At 54.5% G+C, this 22,848-nt stretch overlaps 1 protein-coding gene across 3 annotated transcripts in view; it reads left to right on the forward strand.

Moving 5' to 3' along the window:
• Positions 1-9,642, forward strand: part of PCDH1 (protocadherin 1) — a 152,151-nt gene extending 142,509 nt beyond the window's left edge. The window contains exons 5-6 of one of the 3 annotated variants that reach the window (XM_054036511.1): positions 4,813-4,856; positions 9,553-9,642. In XM_054036511.1, the coding sequence (XP_053892486.1) occupies positions 4,813-4,838 (26 nt within the window). In that variant the 3' untranslated portion in view covers positions 4,839-4,856; positions 9,553-9,642. Of the gene's footprint in view, positions 1-2,011; positions 2,095-4,812; positions 4,857-9,552 lie in introns of those variants that run through there. The other 2 variants (XR_008445853.1, XR_008445854.1) reach the window with 2 other exon arrangements.
• The last annotated feature ends 13,206 nt before the right edge of the window (positions 9,643-22,848 follow it).

The following is a 22,848-nucleotide window of genomic DNA, read 5'->3' on the forward strand; positions in this document are numbered from 1 at the left end:
GAGTGGGAACCCACAGCACGGTCAGTCCTTCAAAAAAGTCCTTTCAAAGGGCAGTTTGGGTGAGAGCTATTAAGTTTCTGCCAAGCCAAGCGCCTGCTGAGCCCTGCTTCTGAAGAGGTCTGGCATGCTGAACTGGGAGGGCCGTGCTGCTCAACACTCTCGCCCTGGGAATTCAAAGAGGGGTACTTAGGACTATTAGCATCTGTATGTGGCCCACTCACTAGCTACACACAGCTGTCTCCAGAGAGAAGGGCAGTGGTGTTGTTTTCAGTACCCAGGAACAGTACCCCGAGGGATCCAAAACAGCGAAGCCACATCCATGTGAGATGCAATATGAGGGAAGGGTGCCCAGAGGGAATACTGAGATAAGGACACAGCGACTTGGGAGCACAGAGTCCCACGGAGCAGCACTGTGAGGGGGAAATAGCACTGTAGTGGAGAGGAGCCCAAGGCAGCAGGACTATAGGGAAGTGATGCTACGAAGATCATAGCCATAGGGGTACAGTGCCCCGGCAGCAGGGCAGCAGGAAAGTGATGCTGTGAAGGTTCATTGCCATAGGTCTGCAGTGCACAGGGAAACAGGGCAGTAGGGAAGTGAGGCTACGAAGGTTCATTGCCATAGGGGTGCGGTGCTCAGTGGAGGAGGGTGGTAGGGAAGTGATGCCATGAAGGTTGATTGCCATCGGAATGTAGAGCCCAGTGGAACAGGGTGGTAGGGAAGTGATACCATGACGGTTCATTGCTATAGGGGTGCGGTGCCCACTGGAGGAGGGTGGGTAGGGAAGTAATGCCGCGAAGGTGGATTGCCATAGGAGTGTAGTGCCCAGTGGAACAGGTCGGTAGGGAAGTGATGCTGCAAAGATTAATTGCCGTAGGGGTGTAGGGCCCAGTGGAGCAGGGCGGTAGGGAAGTGATACTGTGAAGGTTCAGTGCCCTAGGGGAGCGGTGCCCAGGGGGAGCAGGGCTGTAGGGAACTGAGGCTGCGAAGGTTCATTGCCATTGTGGTATGGTACCCACTGGAGCAGGGTGGTAGGGAAGTGATGTCGCGAACGTTCATTGCCATAGAGGTGTGGTGCCCAGGGGAGCAGTGTTGCACGGACGTGATGCTGTGGTCCATTGCCATAGGGGTGCGGTACCCAAGGAATCAGGGCTGTAGGCAAGAGATGACGTGAAGGTTCATTGCCATAGGGGTGCGGTGCCAGGGGAGCAGGGTGGTATGGAAGTGATGCTGTGAAGTTTCATTGCCATTGGGGTGTCATGCCCAGGGGAGCAGGGCAGTTGGGAACTGGTACCGAGAAGGTTCATTGCCATACGGATGTGGTGCCCAGGGGAGCAGAGAGGTAGGGAACTGATGCAGCGAAGCTTCATTGCCATAGGGGTGCGGTGCCCAAGGGAGAATGGTGAATAGGGAATTCATACCGTGAAGTTTCTTTGCCATAGCGGTGCTGTGCCCACAGGAGTCTTGCAGTATAGAAGTGATACCGCGAAGGTTCATTGCCCTAGGGGTGCGGTGCCCAGGGCGGTAGGGAAGTGATGCCGCAAAAGTTCATTGCCATAGGGGTGCAGTGCCCAGGGGAGCAGGGTCCTGAGTGTTAATCGTTGTCGGAATAACCCTTTCTGAGGGAATCAACACCAAGGCTCATTTTTGAAGTGCAGTGCAGTGTTTGGGTGGCTGTTCTGGGAATCACTGCACCCTGCTCTGCCCTAAGGGAAGGCATTTTAGAAATGATCCCAGCTATGCTTTCTCACCGCAAGTGCTGGAAAAAATGCTGGAGTGAGAGGCTGACAGAGCTTAATCTGTGCGCGTCAAAAAGAAGACTTACAGGTTATGATTCTACTTTGTAAGTGCTTTCATGGGGAGAAAATATTTCTAGCAGAGAAAGAGTACAAGAGCCAATGGCTGGAAACTGAAGCAAGACTTTCACATTAGAATAAGGCATATCATCTTAACTAGGAACAAACTGCCAAGGGAACTGGTGGATTCTCTATCTCTTGATGTCTTCATATCCAGGTGGCTGCCTTTCTGGAAGATGCTTTAGTCAAACACAAGTTACTGGGCCCAGTACAGGAATGAATGGGTGAAGTTCTGTGGCCTAGACTACACAGCAGGTCAGACTGGATGATATGATGGTCCCTCCTGCTCTTAAAATATGTGAATCCCACATCTCATTGTATTCCCCCAGCGCTCCCTATGCTGCTGTGCTTTCCTGCCCCTTCCCATCCTGCCATACTCCCCCATCTCCCTCTCTGCACTCTCCCAGCCCGCCATACTGCCGTTCCTCTTTGCTCTCCCACACTATTCTGTGCTCCCCCACTGCAGTCCATTGTCCCTCCCATGCCACAATGTTACCGTCCCTCACTGCTGCACCATGTTCTCCCATACTCCCACCTCATTCTCCCATCCCTCCTCATCCTACTCTTCTCTCCCATCCCTCCCTGCCCCACTGCCCTACCCCATCCCTTCTGCACATGGACCCCACCTTGCCATGCTCCCCCATGCACCCCTCCGCAATACTCTCTTGACTCTCCCCACTGCACTCCCTCGCTGTGCTTCACCACCCCTACCAACCCCGCTTCTTGTCCCTCTCCATAATGCTGCCATGCCAGCTCTTTCAGCCTGCCTCCCTCTGCCAGCTGCCTGCCCGTCATTACCTATCCCATGGACTTTCCTAGTGTCCCACTCATCTCTCCCTGCACCCTCCCGCATTGGCTCAGCAACCTCTCCCCTCCACCCTACCCCTTGATTTTCTTGGCCCTACATGCTTCCCTCCCCCTTCCTGTTGCTTACTGTTCCATTATGCCCCCCTACTACAGTTCCCCTCAGCTTGCCTGACCCCCCAGCTTACACAATGCTGAAAGCACCACTTATCCATTTCTCTGGGCGTTTATAGGCATTTCTAAGAAATTTTGCACAAACACACATAGCCCTCGCTGAGCCCCAAATTTTGACTCCCACCCCCCAAGCACAGACACACTCAGATGCACAGTCCCTGGAAATAGCATGGTCCATATCAATGCTGACTCCCCTCCCTCCTAAGTGCAATTGAGCTCCCCAGGCCTGTACGGGCAAATCAGGTGTTTTCATGTGGGCATGTGCAAGCCTTTTGTCATTAGCCCCTGTCATGGGTGAGCTCCTGACTTTGCAGCTGAGCAAATGGACATCACTGTGATGTGTCCATTTATTTGTGCCCATCAGTGTGTGCGAGTGTGCACTTCAATGTGCATCTGTGTGTAAGTGAGTGCCTCTGTGTGAGTGTTCACATCCAGGTATGTGAGAGGTTTGTCCATGCATGTATGTATACATGTCTGTGTGAGTGTATGTGAGTGTGAGCGTGCGACTGTGCATGTCCCTTTGTGTGAATAATAATAATAATATATGGAGATATACCTATCTCCTAGAACTGGAAGGGACCCTGAAAGGTCATCGAGTCCAGCCCCTTACCTTCACTAGCAGGACCAAGTACTGCTAGTGAAGTACTTGTGCATGTTTGTGTGATTGTGCATATCTGTGAGCGTGTGACTGTGCATGTCCATGAGTGTGAGTGGGCATATCCATGTCTGATATGTGAGTGCCTGTGTCTTTGTGCATGAAGGGCTTTGTGCTCCACTAGTCAGGTGTCCCCTGCCCTAAACTAACTCAAGTGCCAAGCTCTGGGGTAGGGAGTTGCCTGGGGATGGAGGATATGGATAGGGCCCTAAAGAATTCATCGCCATGAAACATGAGTCACAGCTCATGAAATCTGGTCTCCCCCTGTGAAATCTGGCCTTGAGTGTGCTTTTACCCTATACTATACAGATTTCACAGGAGAAGCCAGCCTTTCTCAAATTGGGGGTCCTGACCCAAAAGGGAGTTGTGGGGGGGGAGGAGGGTCATAAAGTTATTTTATGGGGGTCTCAGTATTGCCACCCTTCTACACTGCCTTCAGAACTTGGCAGACGGAGAGTGGCGGCTGCTGACTGAGGGCCCAGCACTGCAGGCAGCAGCACAGAAGTAAGGGTGGCAATACCATACATGCCATCCTTACTTCTGTGCTGCTGCTGGCAGCGGCTCTGCCTTCAGAGCTGGGCTCCCGGGCAGCAGCCACCGCTATCCAGCTGCTCCCTCTGAAGGCAGCACTGTCACCAGCAGCAGCACAGAAGTAAGGGTAACAATACTGCAACCCCCCCTACAATAACCTTGCGCCTCCCCCCCAACTCCTTTTTGGGTCAGTACCCCTACAATTACAAAACTGTGATTATTTTAGATGTAAATAGCTGAAATCATGAAATTTACAATTTTTAAAATCCTATGACTGTGAAATTGACCAAAATGGACTGTGAATTTGGTAGGATCCTGTATATGGAGCATGGCAGAAAGTGGAGTTGTGGAGAGTGAAGAAAAAATGGTGGGAAAGGAGACAGATCCAGAGGCTGGGAGCTGGCATGGTCCGTGGTGGGGAAGGACTAGAAAAGACAGGGAACTAGTGAAGGATGGAGGTGGGTGGTACTGGCTGGGGTTCTGCAGAGGCTGAGAGAGGGGGCCGGTGGAGGTCTGGGGGAACTGGAGCAGGTTAGGAGGAGCAGGTTAGAGGAAGACCTCATTGGGCAGTGTTGGCCAGATAGTTTGGTGGAGCCTGGGGTGGGGCCAATGGCATCCAAGGCACTGGTAAAGGCAGCAGGTATCAGAGGAAGCCTGGGGGAAAGAGGTGCAAGACAGAGATGCAGGGGAGGGCTGATGCAGGCTGGAGGGGCTGGCACAATCCTGTGGGGAGTGTGTAGACTGGGGGCTGTATAATGATGTGACCCTGTCGTCCTTTTTCTGCTCCTCATTAGAGTCCCCTGAGCGGAACAGGCTGTGAATGGGGCTCTGAACCGAGGTATGTCCGCACGGCTTCCACCAGGGTGTTGCAGCTAATGTGCCCCAGGAGATGGGCCATGGGAGGAGCCTCCCTGCCCACGGGAGGGACTCACTGGGGGTGACGCAACCTATACAGGGACTGGGGGAGGGAGAACCTGTGGGCATGATACAGCCGCTGCAGTAGCCAGGGGAGTGGGGGTACTATGAGGATGGCACAGCTGATGCCGGAGCAACGGGTGGGAAGCACTGGGGCTGAGGCTGCAGTACTGCAGGAGTTGGGGAAAATCAGTGGGGGTGACACAGCTATTTCAGGAGCTGGAGGTGTGGAGTGTGATGGCTGATAGGTTATTTTTGAAAAACAACATTTTCAAGATCAGTTGATCATTAACTCTGACTCCCAGCACCAACCCCTTCTGTTTGACCTGCAGCACCTAGCCCCATAGTTCTCACCTCTGACTCAAGCATACAATCTGTGTGGCTTGATCTCTGATCCCCAGCACCCTATCCATGGCGCCAATCCCCTGACTCACTGAGCTCAGATTTTGAGCCCTGGCTCTGCAGGGACCTTGTCTGGTGAATTTATGTATTTACTTGTAGGAAGTCTGCCTTGTGTGAAACCGGTGCCAAGGGAGACTCGAATCACTGTGCCCAAGAGCTCAGAGCTGTGGGAAAGGGAGCAGGGCAATGGAAGGGAGCTATTGGAGAGCAGCATTGGGGCACAGTAAGACAAGGAAGCACTGGGAAGAAGGATTCTCAGTGGGAGTGACATGGGGACCCTCTGTGGGTAGCAGCAATGTCTGATGCTGTGTCACACTCCAGGCTCTGGGCTGGCGATGTGTCAGCTGTGTGGTCTTTCGCCCCCAAATTGTGGTATTGTATGCCTGTGTGTATGGGGGAATAATGTGTGTGTGTGTGTGTGTGTGAGAGAGAGAGAGATGGTGTTTCCGGGATGGGGAAGCACTGTGCATGTGTTTGTACAGTGCAGTGTGTCCTTGGGAACCAGAGTATTGGGGGAGGTTTGGGGGGGGTCACTATTATCTGTGCGGTGTAGTATTTCTGGGGGAGTGCGGGGTATAAGGTGTCGATGGGGAGAGTATTGTGGATATTGTCTGAGTATTTGATGTGTATATCCGGCACTGGGTCATGTATTTACATGTTGGAAAAATTGTGTATGTGTGATGAATTTGTGTGTGGTGGCACTATTGTGTGTGTGGTATATTGTGTCTCTCTGGAAGACTATTGTGTGTCTGCAATGTAGCATATTGAGGGGAATCCTACATATTTTGAGGTGTATTGTGTATGGTGTTGAGTATGTGGAGTGTATTTGTGGTATACTGTGTGGGGGTGTATTCTCAATGGTACTGTGTATGTGAGAGATGTATAGTGTGAGGGTATATTGTGTGTGTGATATTGTGTGGAGGATGTAGTGTGTGTGAGAAAGGAATGTTGTGTGCATAGGAGTATAGTGTGTGTGGTATTGTGTGTGCAGAGGAGTAGTGTATGTTGAAGTGTGTGTGTGTGTGTGAGAGAGAGAGGGGTGTGTGTAATGCTTGTGGTATTGTATGTGCAGGGGTGTGGGGGGTGTGGTATAGTGTGTTTGTCAGAGAGGGGTGTAGTATGCATGGTATTTTGTACATGGGGGTGTAGTGTACATCATACTGTGTGTATGTACGTGTGTATGAGACAGAGGGATATAGTGTGTGTGGCATAATGTGTGTGGGTGAGGGTGACAGAGGCAGAAGGGAGTAGTGTGTGTGGTATTATGTGTAAGTGTGTATGTGAGTGAGAGAGGGAGGTGTTGCATGTGGTATAGTGTGTGGGCATGTGTGGTGCATTTGGTATTGTGTGTATGTGTATGGGACAGAAGGATGTTATGTGTGTGGTATAGTATGTGCGGGTGAGGGTGACAGGCAGAAGGGAGTAGTACATGTTGTATTGTGTGTATGTGTGTGTGTGCGAGAGAGTGAGGAGGGTGTTGTATGTGGTTTTGTGGGTGTGGGTGCGGGTGACAGAGAGGCACAAGGGAGTAGTGTGTGTGGGGCACTGTATGTGTGTGTGTGTGAGAGAGAGAGAGAGAGGGGTTTTGTGTGTGTGGTATTGGTGTGGGTGAGAGTGACAGAGAGGCATAAAGAACGTGTGGGGGGCATTGTGTGTGTGTGTGTGTGTGAGAGAGAGAGGGGTGTTGCGTGTTTGGTATAGTGTATGTGGGTGAGGGTGACAAAGGCTTAAGAGAATAGTGTGTGTGTGGCATTGTGTGTGTGTGTGATTGGGGGGGTTGCATGCATGGTATAGTGTGTGTGGGTGAGGATGACAGGTAGAAGGGAGTAGTGTGTGTGGCATTGTGTGTATGTGTGTTGGGGGGGAGGTGTTGCGTGTGTGGTATAGTGTGTGGGGATGATGGTGACAGAACGGCAGAAGGGAGTAGTGTGTGGCACTGTGTGTACATGTGTGTTAGAGAGAGAGAGAGAGAGAGACGGGTGTTGCGTGTGTGGTATAGTGTTTGTGGGTGAGAGTGACAGAGAGGCAGAAGGGAGTAGTGTGTGTGGTATTGTGTGATCCCTGCAGCACAAAAATAAAAGAGGCCGAAGCAACCTCCCTTGGGTCCCAGCACCTGGCGGATCTCTCAAGGTGGGTCCTTTGGGTGGTGCTGTTGTGTGTGTACAGCGAGGAGGCCCTGGTATGTGTGTGTCCATCTGGGAGGGTGGTGAGCGGGGTGGGGGGATGTCTGTGACTGATACTCCAATTACTTGGCTGTCCCAGGGGCAGAAGAGCAGTTGGTACTTGGTACAGCCTGCTTGTGCCTAGTGCAGAGCAATGACTGGTGCCCAACGATGCCTGGCTGTGCCTGGAATAGGGGAGTGGCCGATGCCTAGGGGTGGCTGGCTGTGCCTCAGTAGGGAGAGTGGCTCGTGCCCAGAGATGCCTCGTGGTGCCCAAGATGGGGGAATGGCTGGTGCCCAGAGATGCCTAGCTGTGTCTGGGCCGAGGGAGTGGCTTATGCCCGGAGATGCGTCGCTGTGCCTGGGATGGGGGAGTGTCTGATGCCCAAAGATTCCTAACTATGCCTAGCATGGGGGAATACTTGTTCCCAGGGATGCCTGGCTGTGTCTGGGGGTAGGGATTGGATGGTGCCCCGGAAATGCCTGGCTGTCCCCAACGTTGGTGAGTGGCTGGTGCCCAGGGATGCTTAGGTGTGTCCAGGGTGTGGTTGGTAAGTGAGGATGCCTGGCTATGCCCACCATTGGAGAGTGGTTGCCACCCAGGGTTGCCTGGATGTATCCAGCATGGAGGAGTGGCTGCTGCCCAGGGTTGCCTGGCTGTGTCTGGTCTGAAGCAGTGATTGGTACCCAGGGACCCTGGCTTGTGGGGCAGTGGTGCCCAGGTATGTCTGGCTTTGCCTCATTTGGGGAAGTGGCTGATGCCAGGAGTCCTTGTGAACGGAGTGGGAGAATGTTTGGCGCTCCGGGATGCCTGGCTGTGCCTATGGTGGAGGAGTGGTTGCTGCCCAGAGTGGGGCAGTGGGTGGCCTGAGGGATGTTTGTCTGTGTTGTGAGTGTGTTGGTACTCAGGTATACCATGCTGTGCCCTATGTGGGAGAGCGTCTGATGCCCAGGGTTTGCCTGGCTGTGTGTAGGGTGGAAGAATGGCTGATAACTCTGTTTGGGATGGAGTGGTGCCGGGTGCCCAGAGATGCCTGGCTGTGCCCAGGGTGGGGGAGTGGCTGGTGCTTAGGGGTGACTTTCTGGTGCTTGGGTCCGGGGGAGTGGCCGTTTCCTAGTTGCAGGTGTGTCTGATATCCAGGTAGGCCTGGCTGTGCCCAGGGTGGGGAGTGGCTGGTGTCCAGTGATTCCTGGCTGGTGCCTGCGTCTGGGAAATGGCTGGTCCCCAGGGATGCCTGGCTGTGCTTGGGGAGGAGTGGCTGGTACCCAGCGATGCCTGGCTGTGCTTGGGGAGGAGTGGCTGGTACCCAGCAATGCCTGGCTGTGCCTGGGATGAGGTGGTAGTTGTCAACCTAGTTTTTTCTCTCCTTTGGTGTGTTATTTTTATCTCCCTCCTGGCATTCTGCGATATCATCACTGTTGAGTGGGGGATTCCCTGTAGCAGCATGGGGGCAGGTGAATGCCAGATGCTCTGGGTCAATGGCTGTGTCTGCCTGAGTCTAAGAGGCACACTTGCAACGGGGCCTGTGCTGAGCCTGAAAGGGCCTTGGCCCCAGGGCTGCTGCAGCAGTGAGTTTGAACATGGGGGCTGGAATCACGAGTCCCGAGTTTTAGGCCCAGCTCTGCCATGGCTTTTTGTGGCCTTGGGCCAGGCTGGGCCATAGGTTTCCCTTGCCTCCCAGGAACGGGGCAATTTGTGACACTTGGCCCATGCCAGCCTCTAGGGGCTGGTGCTCACTGTGATTGTTCAGCCTTCCCCAGGGCCTCATGGCATTGAGCTTCCAGGAGTACTGGAGTCCTTCTCTCTGGCCTGGGACATGGTGACAGAGATGGGACATGTTTACTGGGCACCTTCTAGAGTCCCTTTTGCCCCTGCCACCAGCTGAGAGCCCACAACAGGAAGCCTGGCAACAAAATGTCCCCCATAGTGCCAGGTGCTTAGTCCTGGGGGGTCAGGCCTGTGCTGTGCCCTGGGATCCAGATCCAGCAGCGGCTCCCATGCTGTGGGGCTTGTGCATGTGGGGTTAACGCCGCTCTTACTTCCCTTCTCTACAGATCTCCGGCCTCTGCCTGACGTTGCCATGACTGGGACCTGCACCCGGGAATGCACGGAGTTTGGCCACTCCGACACCTGCTGGATGCCTGGCCAGTCCTCCCCAAACCGCAGGCCCAAGAATGCCCTGAAGCTCTCCACTTTTGTGCCTTACCAAGAACGGGGGAGTCAAGAGCAAGTTGGGAACGGCAGCCCCAGACTTTCGGAAGAGCGCAGCACCAAAATGGCCAACCTCCGCCTGCTCCCCACATACAGTGCCTTCTCCAACAGTAGCCATGAGCCCTGCAAGGATTCCCCTATGGAGGAAATTCCTCTCACCCAGACCTCGGACTTCCAGCCAGCCACCACCCCCTCGTCTCAAACCACTAAGAGGGAGATCTATCTGTGAGGCTGCGCCCAAAGGGTGAGGAGCAGACACTTCTGAGGCCAGTGTCCAGAGGAACATTTGAAACTTTAATGCTTTATCGCTCCTGCAGCAGGTTCTCCAGGTTGTTCCCAGTTTCCACCTCCCTCCGGGTGAGACGCCCCAACTGGCCTCTGAGGACACAGGGCAGGGCAAGGGAGAGGAGGGCCTTTTTAACTCGTTATCTTGGGGCAGGGTGGGTGTGTGAAACCTAAGGAATTTCCAAGCACTTGAGGGTGCGACTCTGAACTGCTTTGTCAGGGAGGGCTGGGCAGGCTCTGAGTGCAGAGGACACGGCTGGGGTGAAGGGCTTAGGTACCAAAGGTCCGTGCAGAGCTGGTGGAGTTCCTGGGGCACAGGACAGAGGGGTGTCTCCATGCACAGGGAGCAAGCTGCCTGTTTTACTGTAGACTCCTGTAAATATGAATCTTAGGAATGACATTCAAATCCTGCCTGATTGAAACTTTTATTGTCCTTGAAACAAAAGACATTTCAACAAAACAAACCACAGGGAGCAAGTTCCAGCGTTGAATGGTTTGGTGCATGGAAGAGCACAGGGGAGCACAGCTTCCAGTCCACACTCCTGTTCCATATTATAAATAAAGATGTGATTGGTTCCTCAAATAACAGCTGGGAATGGGAGGAGAGGGGTAGGGGCCTGTCAGTGGAGCTGGAGGCTTTCTGGTTTTACATCCTGGCCCGCTTGCCAAATGCTGTCACTGGATCCATTGGCTACAGGGTGCCCAGGGACTGCTCAGTGCCAGAGGTAAGGGCCTATGCTGAGGTGTTCCTTTTGGCTGTGTACCAGTGGATGGCAAAGCTGAAAGAGCAGGGCTGGGGGAGCCCCGGTTTGATAACTAATATCTCTGGCTGCAGACATCCTTGGCTCTAGCTCTGCTGGAGAGAAGGGAGGCACAAGCCATTGGGCCTCACCCCATCCCCTTGTGCCTGCTGTAGTGCAGGGAACTCCCATGGGGCCATCTGTGCCATGAATGTGACCTTTGACCTGTCCGCCTGTAAGCCACCATTTGCCTTTGTGAGGAGGAGCTTTGTCTCAGGGTCACATCAGGGGCCACTGGCCCCTGTGAGCTGGAGTCCCACTGCCCTTAGGCCACAGAGCCACTCTCAAGGGCTCCAGCATTCTCTTCCAGTGTCAAAGGTCATCCAGTCTCCCTGGGGTGGGCACCCTAATGCCGTGCCAGGTGCCAGCAGCATCTGCGCTCCCCTTCACAGGGTACCAAATCCAGGGAGACACTGTGCAGGGTAGAGAGGAAGGATGGGTGGCGTCAGCTTGAGCAGGTGCCTGTAGGAATGGCCCTTGGCATGACCAGCCTGAGCAAGACGTGGATCAAAGGGGTGGCCCTGGTGGGACACAGGAGCTCCTCCTGGCTCTGCTTGAACTCTCTTGCTTTCTTGGAGGCCTTGGAGCTGTTCTGGTGACTTGGTTTCTGTCCCATTCTCAACTGTTCCAGCTCTGGCCTGACCCCCTGCTCCGGACGGGACAGCCCAGGTGTCTGGAGCAGGGTAAGGGTGACTCTTGCCTCATTCTCTCTAGGGTACCTTCCTTCCTCTCCTCATCCAGGAGGAGTGCTAGGAGGAGGGTGAGATGCACCATTATTCTTCCCTTCCTATCTCCTCAGAACTCTTCATTGCTCAGCTCTTCCTTGGGGAGTGAGGCCAATGGCAGCTTCAGGATAACATCCCCTTTCCTATCTTTGGTCCATGCTTGGCCTTTGAACACAGGGGGATGTGGTGGGGACATTGTGTGTCTGCTGACTGGGCAGCCTTTCCTCTCTGGTGCCTGTGGGTGGTTCTGCAGGACTTGTTCAGCACTGGGTGTTTCCTGCAGGGAGGGGGCATTGCAGCCCCATCCCACCAGGCCCAGAGGCCTGCAATCCCTGCACCGAGTCTTGGAGGGTTCGGGGCAATGGCACTTGCCCTGCCTTGCCTCCTGGTGTTCAGCAAGTCTCTTGCTGAATAGCTCCTGACCCTTTGCTCTGGCAGTGGTGATGGGATATGACCAGCCTCATGGCGTAGCTTCCTCAGGAATGTGTGGCCCGATGGACACAAGCTGAACCAGGTCTGCCCAAGGAGCTCAAGGCCGAAGAGGCACAGAGCTGACAAGGCCTGCAGAAGGGCCGCAGAAACCGAGGCTCCTAGCTGCCCTACCCTGCCCGCTCCCCCAGCACCCTGTTCTTGTCACCCTCTCCCGGGTGATGTGATGGGGGACTGTCCCACCACAGTTCATACATCTAGAGGTGCCACTTAGGGGAGTCAGGACCCTCCTTCCCACCTCTCCTGTCACCGCTCCCCTGCTTGGAGGGCACCGATCCAGTGGGTCTCTGTGGTGGACATGGCCTCCAGGTGGGTGTCTGTCCAGGCATACCTGTTCTGCTCTGCTGGCAGTGCTGTGGGGCCCGTGCTCCCCCTGGCCTGGCTGCCTGAGCACGTCACTTTCCTGAATATGTTTTTATTGTAGTTCTAGTTTCAGGGCCTAACTGGGCAGAATGTGCAATTTGGCCACTTAGGCCAGGATCCTTGATTCCTCTGCCAGCTCAGATGCTCACTCCCCGCACCCAGGCTCGGGTCTGGGGCAGCATCCCTCTGGGGCAGGCTCCCCAGAAGAGCTACATGACCTACGCAGATGAGGGTCACTACTTCCAAGAGGGAAAGAGTGGGCCCTGGCTCTCCCCATGGCCTGGTCTGCAGGGTGACCCCCCTACTTGCTGCTTGGGTCACTAAGGGAACCCTGAGGCTCACAGCCCTTTGGTTTGGTTCAGGGGTTGCCTGAGGCAGCACAGCAGCTCTCTCAGCATGAATACACGGTCATCTGTGCTTCTCAGTTCCTTTCGTTTGGGACTGAGGGGGGAATCTGCCTGAAGGGGGAGGGCAGATGTGGTGCTGGGATCAGCCCAGTGGGGCGGGGTGCTGGGATCAGCCCACATGTGAGGGCTGAGGTGGTGTTGGGATCTGCCCAGGGTGAGTGTGTAGGTGATGCTGGGGATCAGCCCTGGGGGGGAGAGTGGAGATGGTGCTGGGATTGGCCATGGGGGGGAGGGGTTCTGGGGTCAGCCCCAGGATTAGGGTGGAGGTTGTGCTGGGATTGGCCTGGGGGGGGACGGGTTCTGGGGTTAGCCCCCAGAATGAGGGTGGAGGTGGTGCTGGGATGAGCCCAGGGGTGAGGGCGGAGGTGGTGCTGGGGATTTGCCATGGGGAGAGGGTGCTGGTGCTGGCAGGGAGAAGCTCATTTGCACAAAGATAAGCCAGAAGGATAAAGCCTCTGCACATGGGGGAGAGAAGACACCCCACAGGCTCCGGTCTAGACAAGCACAGTGAAGGGGGGTAGGGAGTTACAGGTGCCCCTCAGGGAGGGAGGGGCATTCAGTGTATTTAACACTGCACTAGGACAAGCCAGGGGGTAAAACCAAAGGTGGGGGCCAGGGAGCAGTCGGGCTGTGGAAGGATCCAAGCAACCCCATTGTAGCTCTTCAGTGTTGGTTCTATTTATACGAGATTTCATTTCCTTGCTTGTGATGCCTTGTTTTTTGTACAGTTTTATGTACATGCAGGTGTAGCTTTTCTAAAGGAGAAATCCTATATCAAAGGAAAGTACCCAGCTATTTTTCAGATGGTGACCTATGTCTAAGGCAGCGCCTCTTGCTAAGGTTGTATTGCTCTCAATGTGTGATGCATTTCCCTGTGCGGGGAAGGCTTTGGGCCTTGGGTTTGGTTTCTCCCAGGCACTGTGAGCACAATTGATTCCCTTGTAATTCTTTCTGTTCAGAGCAGTGAGCATGACACCTTTGTGAGCCCCTTTCTGTTCTCTCCCCTTCTGTTTGTTTGCTGAGCTGTCAGATGACAAACTCCATTGTAATTAGCCCTTCCCAAAGCTTTACAATAAAAGTGTGAAAACCCGGATGCTGTGCCGGCTGGATTCTTCCCCCTGGGTTGTGTCCTTAGAGTCAGGGAGAGGACTGTGTGCATGAGGGGCTTTGCACGGGCTTACTGCCTCCCTGCTTCCTCTCCTCAGTCCCACAGCACTCCCTCACTGTGGGGAAAAACCCATGGCCACCCACCGAGGCTGAGAGCTTGACTCATCCATTCACCATTACCCCATTTCCAGAGTAGGGTGTTTCCAGGTGGGACCTAAGAACGGATCAACCACAAGGAGCAAATCAGCCACCCTTGCCAGGCCCTGGCCGGCAGTGCCCTGGTGCTAGCCCTGATTAGCTCAGCAGGCCTGACTCAGGTTCAGCGCCCAACTCTGGCTCAGTGTCTGCATGCCTGTTCCCTTGGGATGCCAGGGCGGGGTCCCCAGTGAGACAGGCAGCCAAAGAGGCATGCCTGCCTCCCCCAATACTTACCATGTCCTGGCTCTGCAGAAGGCCCAACTGCTTCAGGCTCCCTCCTGAGAGCTTGTCTGTGCCAGCCTGTCCCCTGACAGCTGACACCTGCCTGCTTTCCAGAGAGGGAATTTTAACTGTTTATAGCCCTTTGATCGGTTAGTTCTCAGCCTGGCAAAGCAGCTATGTCTAGGGTTACCATATTTCAACAAGCAAAAAAGAGGACGGGAGGAGCCCCGCCCTAGCCCCGCCCCTGCCCCTCCCACTTCCCGCCCCCCCCAGAACTCCCAACCCTCCCCCCGTTCCTTGTCCCCTGACTGCCCCCTCCTGGGACCCCTGCCCCTAACTGCCCCCCGGGACTCCACTCCCTATCTAAGCCTCCTTGCCTCTTGTCCCCTGACTGCCCCAACCCTTATCCACACCCCCACCCCCAGACAGACCCCTGGGACTCCCACGCCCCATCCAACCACTCCCCACCCCCTGACAGCCCCCCCCAGAACTCCCAACCCATCTAAACCCCTCTGCTCCCTGTCCCCTGACTGCTCCGATCCCTCTCCACACTCCTGCCCCCTGACAGCCCCCCCAGAACTCCCAACCCATCTAAACCCCTCTGCTCCCTGTCCCCTGACTGCTCTGATCCCTCTCCCCACTCCTGCCCCCTGACAGCTCCCCCCCAGAACTCCCAGCCCCCTACCCCCCGCTCCTTGTCCCCTGACTGCCCCCTCCTGGGACCCCTGCTCCTAACTGCCCTCCAGAACCCCACCCCCTACCTAAGACTCCCTGTTCCTTATCCCCTAACTGCCCCCTCCTAAGACCCCCCCCCAGGACCCTACCCCCTACCTGTACCCTGACTGCCCAAAACTTTCTCCACTCCCCTCCAAAAGCCCCCACCCGTTTCTTGACTGCCCCATCCAGAACCTCCCTGTCCCTTCTCCTGCCCCCCCTTACCCTGCTGCTCAGAACAGGGTGTTGGGCTCTGTGCCAGCCGGACACATGGCTGAGCTCCCCAGCACAACACAAAACCCGGTCCCTGGCCCTGCACAGGGCTGCCGGAGCGGGCTGCAGGAGGAGGAGCTGCCGGCCGGCTCAGAATGCAGGGAGGGGGGGGTGGGAGGAGGAAGCTGCTCCGGAGTCCAGCCCGGGACTTTCCTGCAGCCCTCCCAGCCGCTCGCTCTGCTCTGCCAGGGGAGGGGGAAATCCCGGACATTGTGAGTGCTTTACAAATTCCCCCCGGACGCTATTTTTAGCACACAAAAGGAGGACATGTCCGGGTAAATCCGGACGAATGGTAACCCTAGCTATGTCACTTCTGCCTGGGGCCGGGAATATGCCACTGGCCTGTAATTGTCCAGCCAGTGTTTGCCAGGAAGGTGCTTAGCTAGAGCCATTGATTTTTTTCCCCTGCTTGTTTTTTCCAGCAGACCCCAGTTCAGCTAGAACAACACACTCCAACCAGGGAGTGTAATACACACCCACACCTCAGCAACCAGGTCACAAACACTGGTCATCAGTTTATCACAGCTCAGGGCTAGTCTACACTAGAAGTGCTACAGGGCACAGCTGCACTGCTGTAGTGCGTTTGGTGAAGACGCTCCATGCCGACAGGCATAACTTCACCTCCGCGAGAAGCAATAGCTATGTCGTGGGAGAAACTCTCCTTTCATCAGTGCTGTGCTCATCAGTGCTTAAGTCAGTGTAACGTACGTCGCTGGGGGAGGGGGTATTCACACCCCTGAGTGACGTCAGTTATACTGCAGGAAATGGTAGTACACCTGGCCTCAGTGTTGCGATATTGTTACACAGCATCACCCGTCGGTCACACACCCCAGCCACTCACCATGGAGCTCAGCTCTGGGAAAGGAGAGGGGGGTGCTATGAGGCTCAGTAATGAGAACCTCCACCCCCACCCAGCTACTCCTCAGGGCACAGTGCATTGGGAATGGGGATGTCCGTGGATTCAGTGCCAATGGAAGTGTGACATGCGCTTGGCAGCCCTATGCAACACTCAATCCCCTGCAGTGACTCCTGCCCCAAGGCACACTGACACAGGCTGTCTCTCAGCCCCCATGGGTGCCCCAAAATCAGGGCGAGAGCAGCAGCTGGTAGGGATGAGACAAGAGCAGCCTCTGTCAGGAAAGGGATAGACAATAAAACAGAAAATATCATAATTCCACTCTATAGATCTCTGGTACCCCCACACCTTAAATACTGCATGCAGATCTGGACACCACATCTCAAAAAAGATGTACTAGAACTGAAAAAGGTACAGAAAAAGGCAAAAAAATGATTAGGGGTATGGAACAGCTTTTGTATGAGGAAAGATTAAAAAGACTTGGACTTTTCAGCTTGGAAAAGCGACAACTAAGGAGGAATATGACAGAGGTCTATAAAATCATGAATGGTGTGGAGAAAATGAACAAGGAAGTGTTATTGTCCCCTGCACATAACACAAGAACCAGTGGTCATGCAATGAAATTAATAGGCAGCAGGTTTAAAACAAACAAAAGGAAGCACTTCTGCACACAACGCACAGGCAAACTCGTTGCTAGGGGATGTTGTGAAGGCCGAAAGTATAACTGGGTTAAAAAAAGAATTAGATAAGTTCATGGAGTATAGGTCCATCAATGGCTAGTAGCCAGGGTGGTCAGGGATACAGTCCCATGGTCTGGGTGTCCCTAAACCTTTGACTTCCAGAAGCTGGGAGTGGACGACAGGGTAGGGATCACTGCTAATTGGCCTGTTCTGTTCATTCCCTTTGAAGCACATGGCATTGCCCACTGTCGCCAGACAGGATACTGGGCTAGATGAACCATTGGTCTCCCTGAATATGGCCATTATTAGGTTATTATGGTCTCTGTGACAGCCCAGGATTGGCCTGCTGGACAGCTGGTCAGAGATACAGCCCTGCCTTGGGCTTCAGTGACAGGCATCAAAGGGATATCCTAGAGATCAGCCTAATGGACAAGGTGGGGGCCCAGAGACCCACCACCACCATGATCAGCCTCCCCAACAGATGCCATGGGGACCTCGCCCCCATATCAGTCCCACCAAGAGATGCCACAAGAACCTCCTCCCACAGATCAGCCCCATCAATGGGTCGGGGATGGGTGGGGTCAGTGTCTAGGGGTGGGGATGGGTCTGGTGAGTGTCCTAGGGAATGGGAGGATGATGGGTAGGGTTGGCATCTAATCCAAGGGATGAGTCAGCTCAGTGTCTAGAGTATCGGATGGATCAGTCTGTGTCTCTGGGGGGCAGGGTCAGTATCTGCAGATAGGGGAAGTGTCGGTATGTGTTGGACAGCCGTTCTCCCTCCCTGTCCCAGAAGTGGTGGGTGAGACTTTGCTCCAAGGCTGATGCCCACCTTGCTTTGGACACTTGGCCTTGCTCTCTCTGACCTGGCGCTGCAGCTCCTGTCCCACAACACTTCAGCCCTCGCTCTCTGTCCAGCCCCCAGCTGGGGGCTCTGCATGCATCTCTAGGGTGCTCCCCTGGAGGCAGTGCTTCTCCACCTTGCAGCTGGGCTGGGAAGTGGTGGGGTGGCACTACTGCCCTTGTAGCCCCTGCCCCTCAGCAGCTTCCATTCCTGGGGCTTGGTCTGCTGCACACTCTTTGCGCCCTGTTCCCTAGGCTCAGGCCCCTCCCACCTCCGCTCTCTACTGTCAGTTGCCACAGTTTGTACAGCTTCATGGGTGTGATGTATGAAAATGATATCCTGAGGAAATTTGCGTACATACTCATAATTTGCATAATAACATAACTTTCTTCTTCTGGTCAGCACATCCTGCCCCAAGCTGTGGTGGAGCCGGCCTTGGCAGCTTGAGGTTGGGGGAGATAGGTGGGGGTTGGGTCAGCAGGCTGGATAGCAGGTTTCTTGGGCAGTGAGTGCTGGAGAGTAATGGGGGGCTAGGCCTTCTGGGTGCTGTATGGGGCTGATGCTACAGGCTGAAGTGACTAGGTGCTGTTGGGGTTGGGTGGGGTGCTGGGACATCTGTGGGTGCTGGGGTAGGTAGGTTGGTGCTGGAGTCAGTTTGGGGGCCTGGTAGGTGGGGACAGGGGTCCTGCTGAAGGTCAGGGATCGGGGTTTGGCTGGGGGTGGGAGGTTTTTCAGGGGGCTACGGGATGACTGGAAGGCAGAAGGGCTGGGGTACTGAACCCTCACAACTTCTGTCCGCCCCAGGCCATGTGTCTCTGGCTGCTCCTTCCCTGCCACAGCTCCGGGGCAGCAGCCCACGCAGATAGACTATGCCCTGGCTTCCCAAAGCCAGGGCATACAGCAACCATGGGGGAGCTGCATCTCCTGCAGCATGTAAGTCTCTGGCTGAGCTGCAGAAAGGCATGAATGCCCCTGAAGTGGCCTCCTCTCCCACCCCCCCAGAACAGTGCAGGTCACCCCAGGGCAGGCACATGGTGCCACCTCACAGCCCACTGAAGTGTCCTCACATGGGCTGCAGCGAGGAGCCAGGTCTCCCCTTCAGCTCCCCATCTAGGGCTCCAACGCTCCCCCTCCCCTGCTCACTGCCACCCCGCTGGCCCTGCCCCTCTCTCAGGAGCACAATAGGGAGTGGGAGGGGCTCAGCACTCTGTTGTTTGGGCCTGAGCAGCTCGGTCACCCCAGTGGTAGCCATGGAGGGACGAGGATGGCACCAGGGGGCTTCCAGTGAAATTCTGGGGGAGACAGATTGGCTCATGGCAGGACAAAGGGCCAGGGGAAGGGGGACAGGCAGGGCAAGTGACACCAGTGATGGATGAAGGTCTGGGAGAGTGATGGGGAACAAGAACCCTGAACCCCTCATCCCCAGCTCCACCCTAAACCCTTCACCCCCAGATAGAGCCCTCACCCCTGCACCCTACCCTCTGCTCTACACTGGGCCACCTCCCACACTCCTTACCATGAGTTTACTAAGGCTAGTGTCTAGTGTTAGTTATGTAAAGTGGGTTAAGCTGGAATGTATTGCAATATTATGATTTTATGAAAACTCTAGTCAAAAGATATAATTATGTTGGGTCACAGGCATCAACAATTTTCTTCAGCTGCGTCATGAGAAAAAAAGTTTGAAAACCACTGGTGTAGGGGAGCAGCCTATTAACATTGCCTGACACTTCCCATCATGCATATGCATCCAACCATTTAGTTAAGAGCTCTCCTGCCTCCCTGGCTTGCAGCAGGAGGAGCCTGATATTTGAATGCAGATCGCCCTGGGGTCAGGGAGTTGCCTTTTGCTGGCAACCTTAATTTGGGCATTTCTGTACTCCTGAGTGCCTGACTTAAAAATGGAGAGGCAAGCACACAGCACTGGCCTCGTCATTGTGAAAGGCAGAATGGCTCAGTGGACGAGAGATGGGTTCTATTCCTAGTTCTATCACAGGTGACCTAGTACAAATTCTGAGTCGCCCTAGCTGTGCAATGGGGGGCTGGTACGGCCTGCCTCCTATAGCAGGAGCATGAGTCCTTGCTCAGTAAGAAAGTCTGTGAAGATTAAAGACTTAATAACAGCACTCAGAGGAAGAAATGAGATTGGGACTCATGGTCCCCTTGTTCCCAGCCCAGAGCACCCTCCCTTAGGCTAACAGGCATTTTCACAAGCAGGCGGGCTGGGCAGCACCTCACTTTGGCCTGGGAAAATGCACAGTACAGTTGTAACATTCAGAGAAGTATGGGGTTAGAATACAGCAAGGGGCAAGTTTCTATGGCTTGTCTTGGCCCAGTGAAATGGATTTTTATAGGCACCTCCCTGACCCAAGGGAGACCCCTGCCAAATTTCAAGCCCTTGCTCCAAAGCCTGGAGGACTAGAGCTGTTTAGTTTTAGGTTGGCAAAACAGCCTCCTCAGGAAAGCTGCTTTCACTGAAACATTCAAAAAGAAAATCATGTGGCAGCTGAGAGCGAGTGGGAGCGGGAATATCCAGCACGGGCGGCTGCAGGCTGGCAGAGCTGTAGGCAGCTGAAAGCAGCATCTGTACTACAGATTTCTGCCGGCATGGCTGTGTCAGTCGGGGCAAGCTCTGACTGGCAGAAGTCCCTAGCATAAATGCAGCTAGATAGCAAAGGAACTTTTACCAGGCCAGCTTATTTTGCTCAGGGGGTGACATAAGCTATACCTGCACCAGCCCAATGGTGCCGGTACAGCTGTGCCCGCACTAGGTACAGTACTCTGGGCTAGCTGTCCTGGTGAAGAGCTCCTGGTGTCCCCCTGCCTGGGGAGTGGCAGTGTCAAGCAGCCTGGCCTATCTGCGTCACTATCAGGGCCGGCTCCAGACACCAGCTTAACAAGCAGGTGCTTGGGGCGGCCAAGGGAGAGGGGTGGCATGTGCGGCAATTCGGGGGCGTCAGGTCCCTCACTCCCTCTAGAAGTGAAGGACCTGCCACTGCCGATCGCGGCTTTTTTTCTTTTTTTTTTTTTGCTTGGGTCGGCAGAAATGCAGGATCCGTCCCTGGTCACTATATGCTCAGTCTAAGCAGTGCCAAGCCCCAGTGTCTGGCACCCTCTGGGGATGGAGAGATGCCTGTCACATCAGTTAATGCTTTCCTGGGTGGTGCCCAGGCACCACGGTGAGGGGTACTGTCCCAGCCTGCCTGCAAGGGATGGAGCCCAGGCCTGTTGCTGGGCATACTTGGGAAGCAGCAATAGTGCCTGACCTTGCCTTGGGGAAGCCACAAGTCATTTCTGCCAGGCTGGCTTTGGTTTGTGGGAGGTCGCGCCCTCTGTGATTATCCCCTGTCTGCATATTGCTGGTACTCACTGGATGAGTGGGGCACGCCTGCTTCATGCCCTGCCAAGGGAACTGGCCTCACACCTGGCCCAATGGACATGGGGTGGAGGATGGGGGGATTTCTTGGGGTAGGTGGGTAGCCCCTGTAATCACTCACAGGATGGCTTGGACAGAGGCAGGGGGAAGCCCAGCCCAGCGTTTGCGCCTATCTTTCCGGTTGTCTGGCAGTGTTGATGAAAGGGATTAGGAGATTTAGAACATCCTACCCCCACCCCTTTCATTGAAGCCCCAGCAGAGTTTGCAATTCAGTCTATTCCCAGAGGCAGGTTAAGGCAGAGGAGTTGCAAACAGCAGCTAATTTGAGAAGCCACGATATTCCTTCTTCATTTGCAGGGAACTGTGATCTTCCAAACCAGTGGCATCTACTCAGCTACCTCGATTGCCAGTCACTTCTGACCCCGCACCGCAGACCAGCCTGCACCCCACCTTGCTATTCAAGTCCTGACTAATTTTGTTCACCCCAAAGCTCTGTCAAGGCACCTTAGCCCTGAACATTCCACCCCCACCATTCCAGTCCTGGACTCTTCCACAGCTGTGTAAATGCATCTCAATCCTGACTGAACACCACCGCACCTCCCACTGCCACTTTGCCAGTATTAGGCACCCCCACCACTGCTCTGCTGATGCCTCTCAGTCTTGAGCTGCAGCCCCTGGAATGGTTGGTTTGCACTGTGTTTTAATCACACCAGCACCAAGGAAGTCACTCAGTTCGAAAGGGAGTGGTTAGGAATGAGTGCAAACACAAGTGTAATTAGTGACAATGAGTCATACGGTCTGTTACAGCTGCCACCACAAAATGGGAGAAGTCTTCTTATATAGTGTACAATTATTGTATCTAGCTAGCTAGCTAGCTATCCAGAGTGCCAATCACCATATTATCTCAGCCCCAATATTGTAAAGCTCAGCCAGAGTGACTGGGACAAAAGACACAGAGACACCAAGTATCATTTCAGGCCTTTCCAATGAAGCAATAGGAACATGTGCACTGTGTGAGATTTATTGGTGGTTTAGGTGTTAATCCCCCTTCCCTCATTCTCAGCATGGACAGCTGGCTGCCATCATAAAGCCCCTTTTGGCCCACTGTATCTTTGGCTTGGGAAATAGGGTTGGCCTGAAAATTGCCAGATTTACCCCTGCAGCAAAGGGGAATATTCCACAAAGTTTGAAGGCAAGGCTTTGAAATGTCCCGTCTCCACAAGGACTTGTTGCTGCCACTCCAAGCTTTCCATAGGGCATGTCTTACGGCTGTCAGCAGCTCAGGTGATCAGCGCCAGGTCAGTCTGGCCCAGGTGTGAGCAGCTCCGGTGCAAAGCTGTATCAGGGTTATTGCACCTCGCTGGTGCTGCTATCCCTGTGTGTGCCCCACTCCCTGCTGTGTCCACATCCCGTGGCTCTTTGTGGGGTACTGAGCTGAGCTCCTCTGCCGTTCTCTCCCAGTGAATTGTGGGAGAACTTGCCTGTCCTGGGCCCAGGAAAGAATTGGGAGAAATTGGCAGACTGGCAGCCCTTGTTGTTGTTGTTATTAATAATTGCCAAAGTGCCTGGGAGCCCCAGGCACTGGCCACAACCCCCGCATTGTGTCAGGTGCTGTAAGAATGCAGAACAATAAGACAGTCCCTGCCCCACAGAGCTGACAGACTCAGGTGGCTTGGCTTGCATTCCTACTGCAATGCAAGCGGGTGACCCACCCAAAGGAAAGCCAAAAGCCCAGGATGAGCCAGCTACCGTGGGTGTAAAGCCGCAGGTCACGGGGTGATAGGGTTTTGTGTGCGGCTGGGAGGC

Source organism: Malaclemys terrapin, chromosome 8 (assembly GCF_027887155.1).
Source record: "Malaclemys terrapin pileata isolate rMalTer1 chromosome 8, rMalTer1.hap1, whole genome shotgun sequence".
Taxonomy (NCBI): domain Eukaryota; kingdom Metazoa; phylum Chordata; order Testudines; family Emydidae; genus Malaclemys; species Malaclemys terrapin.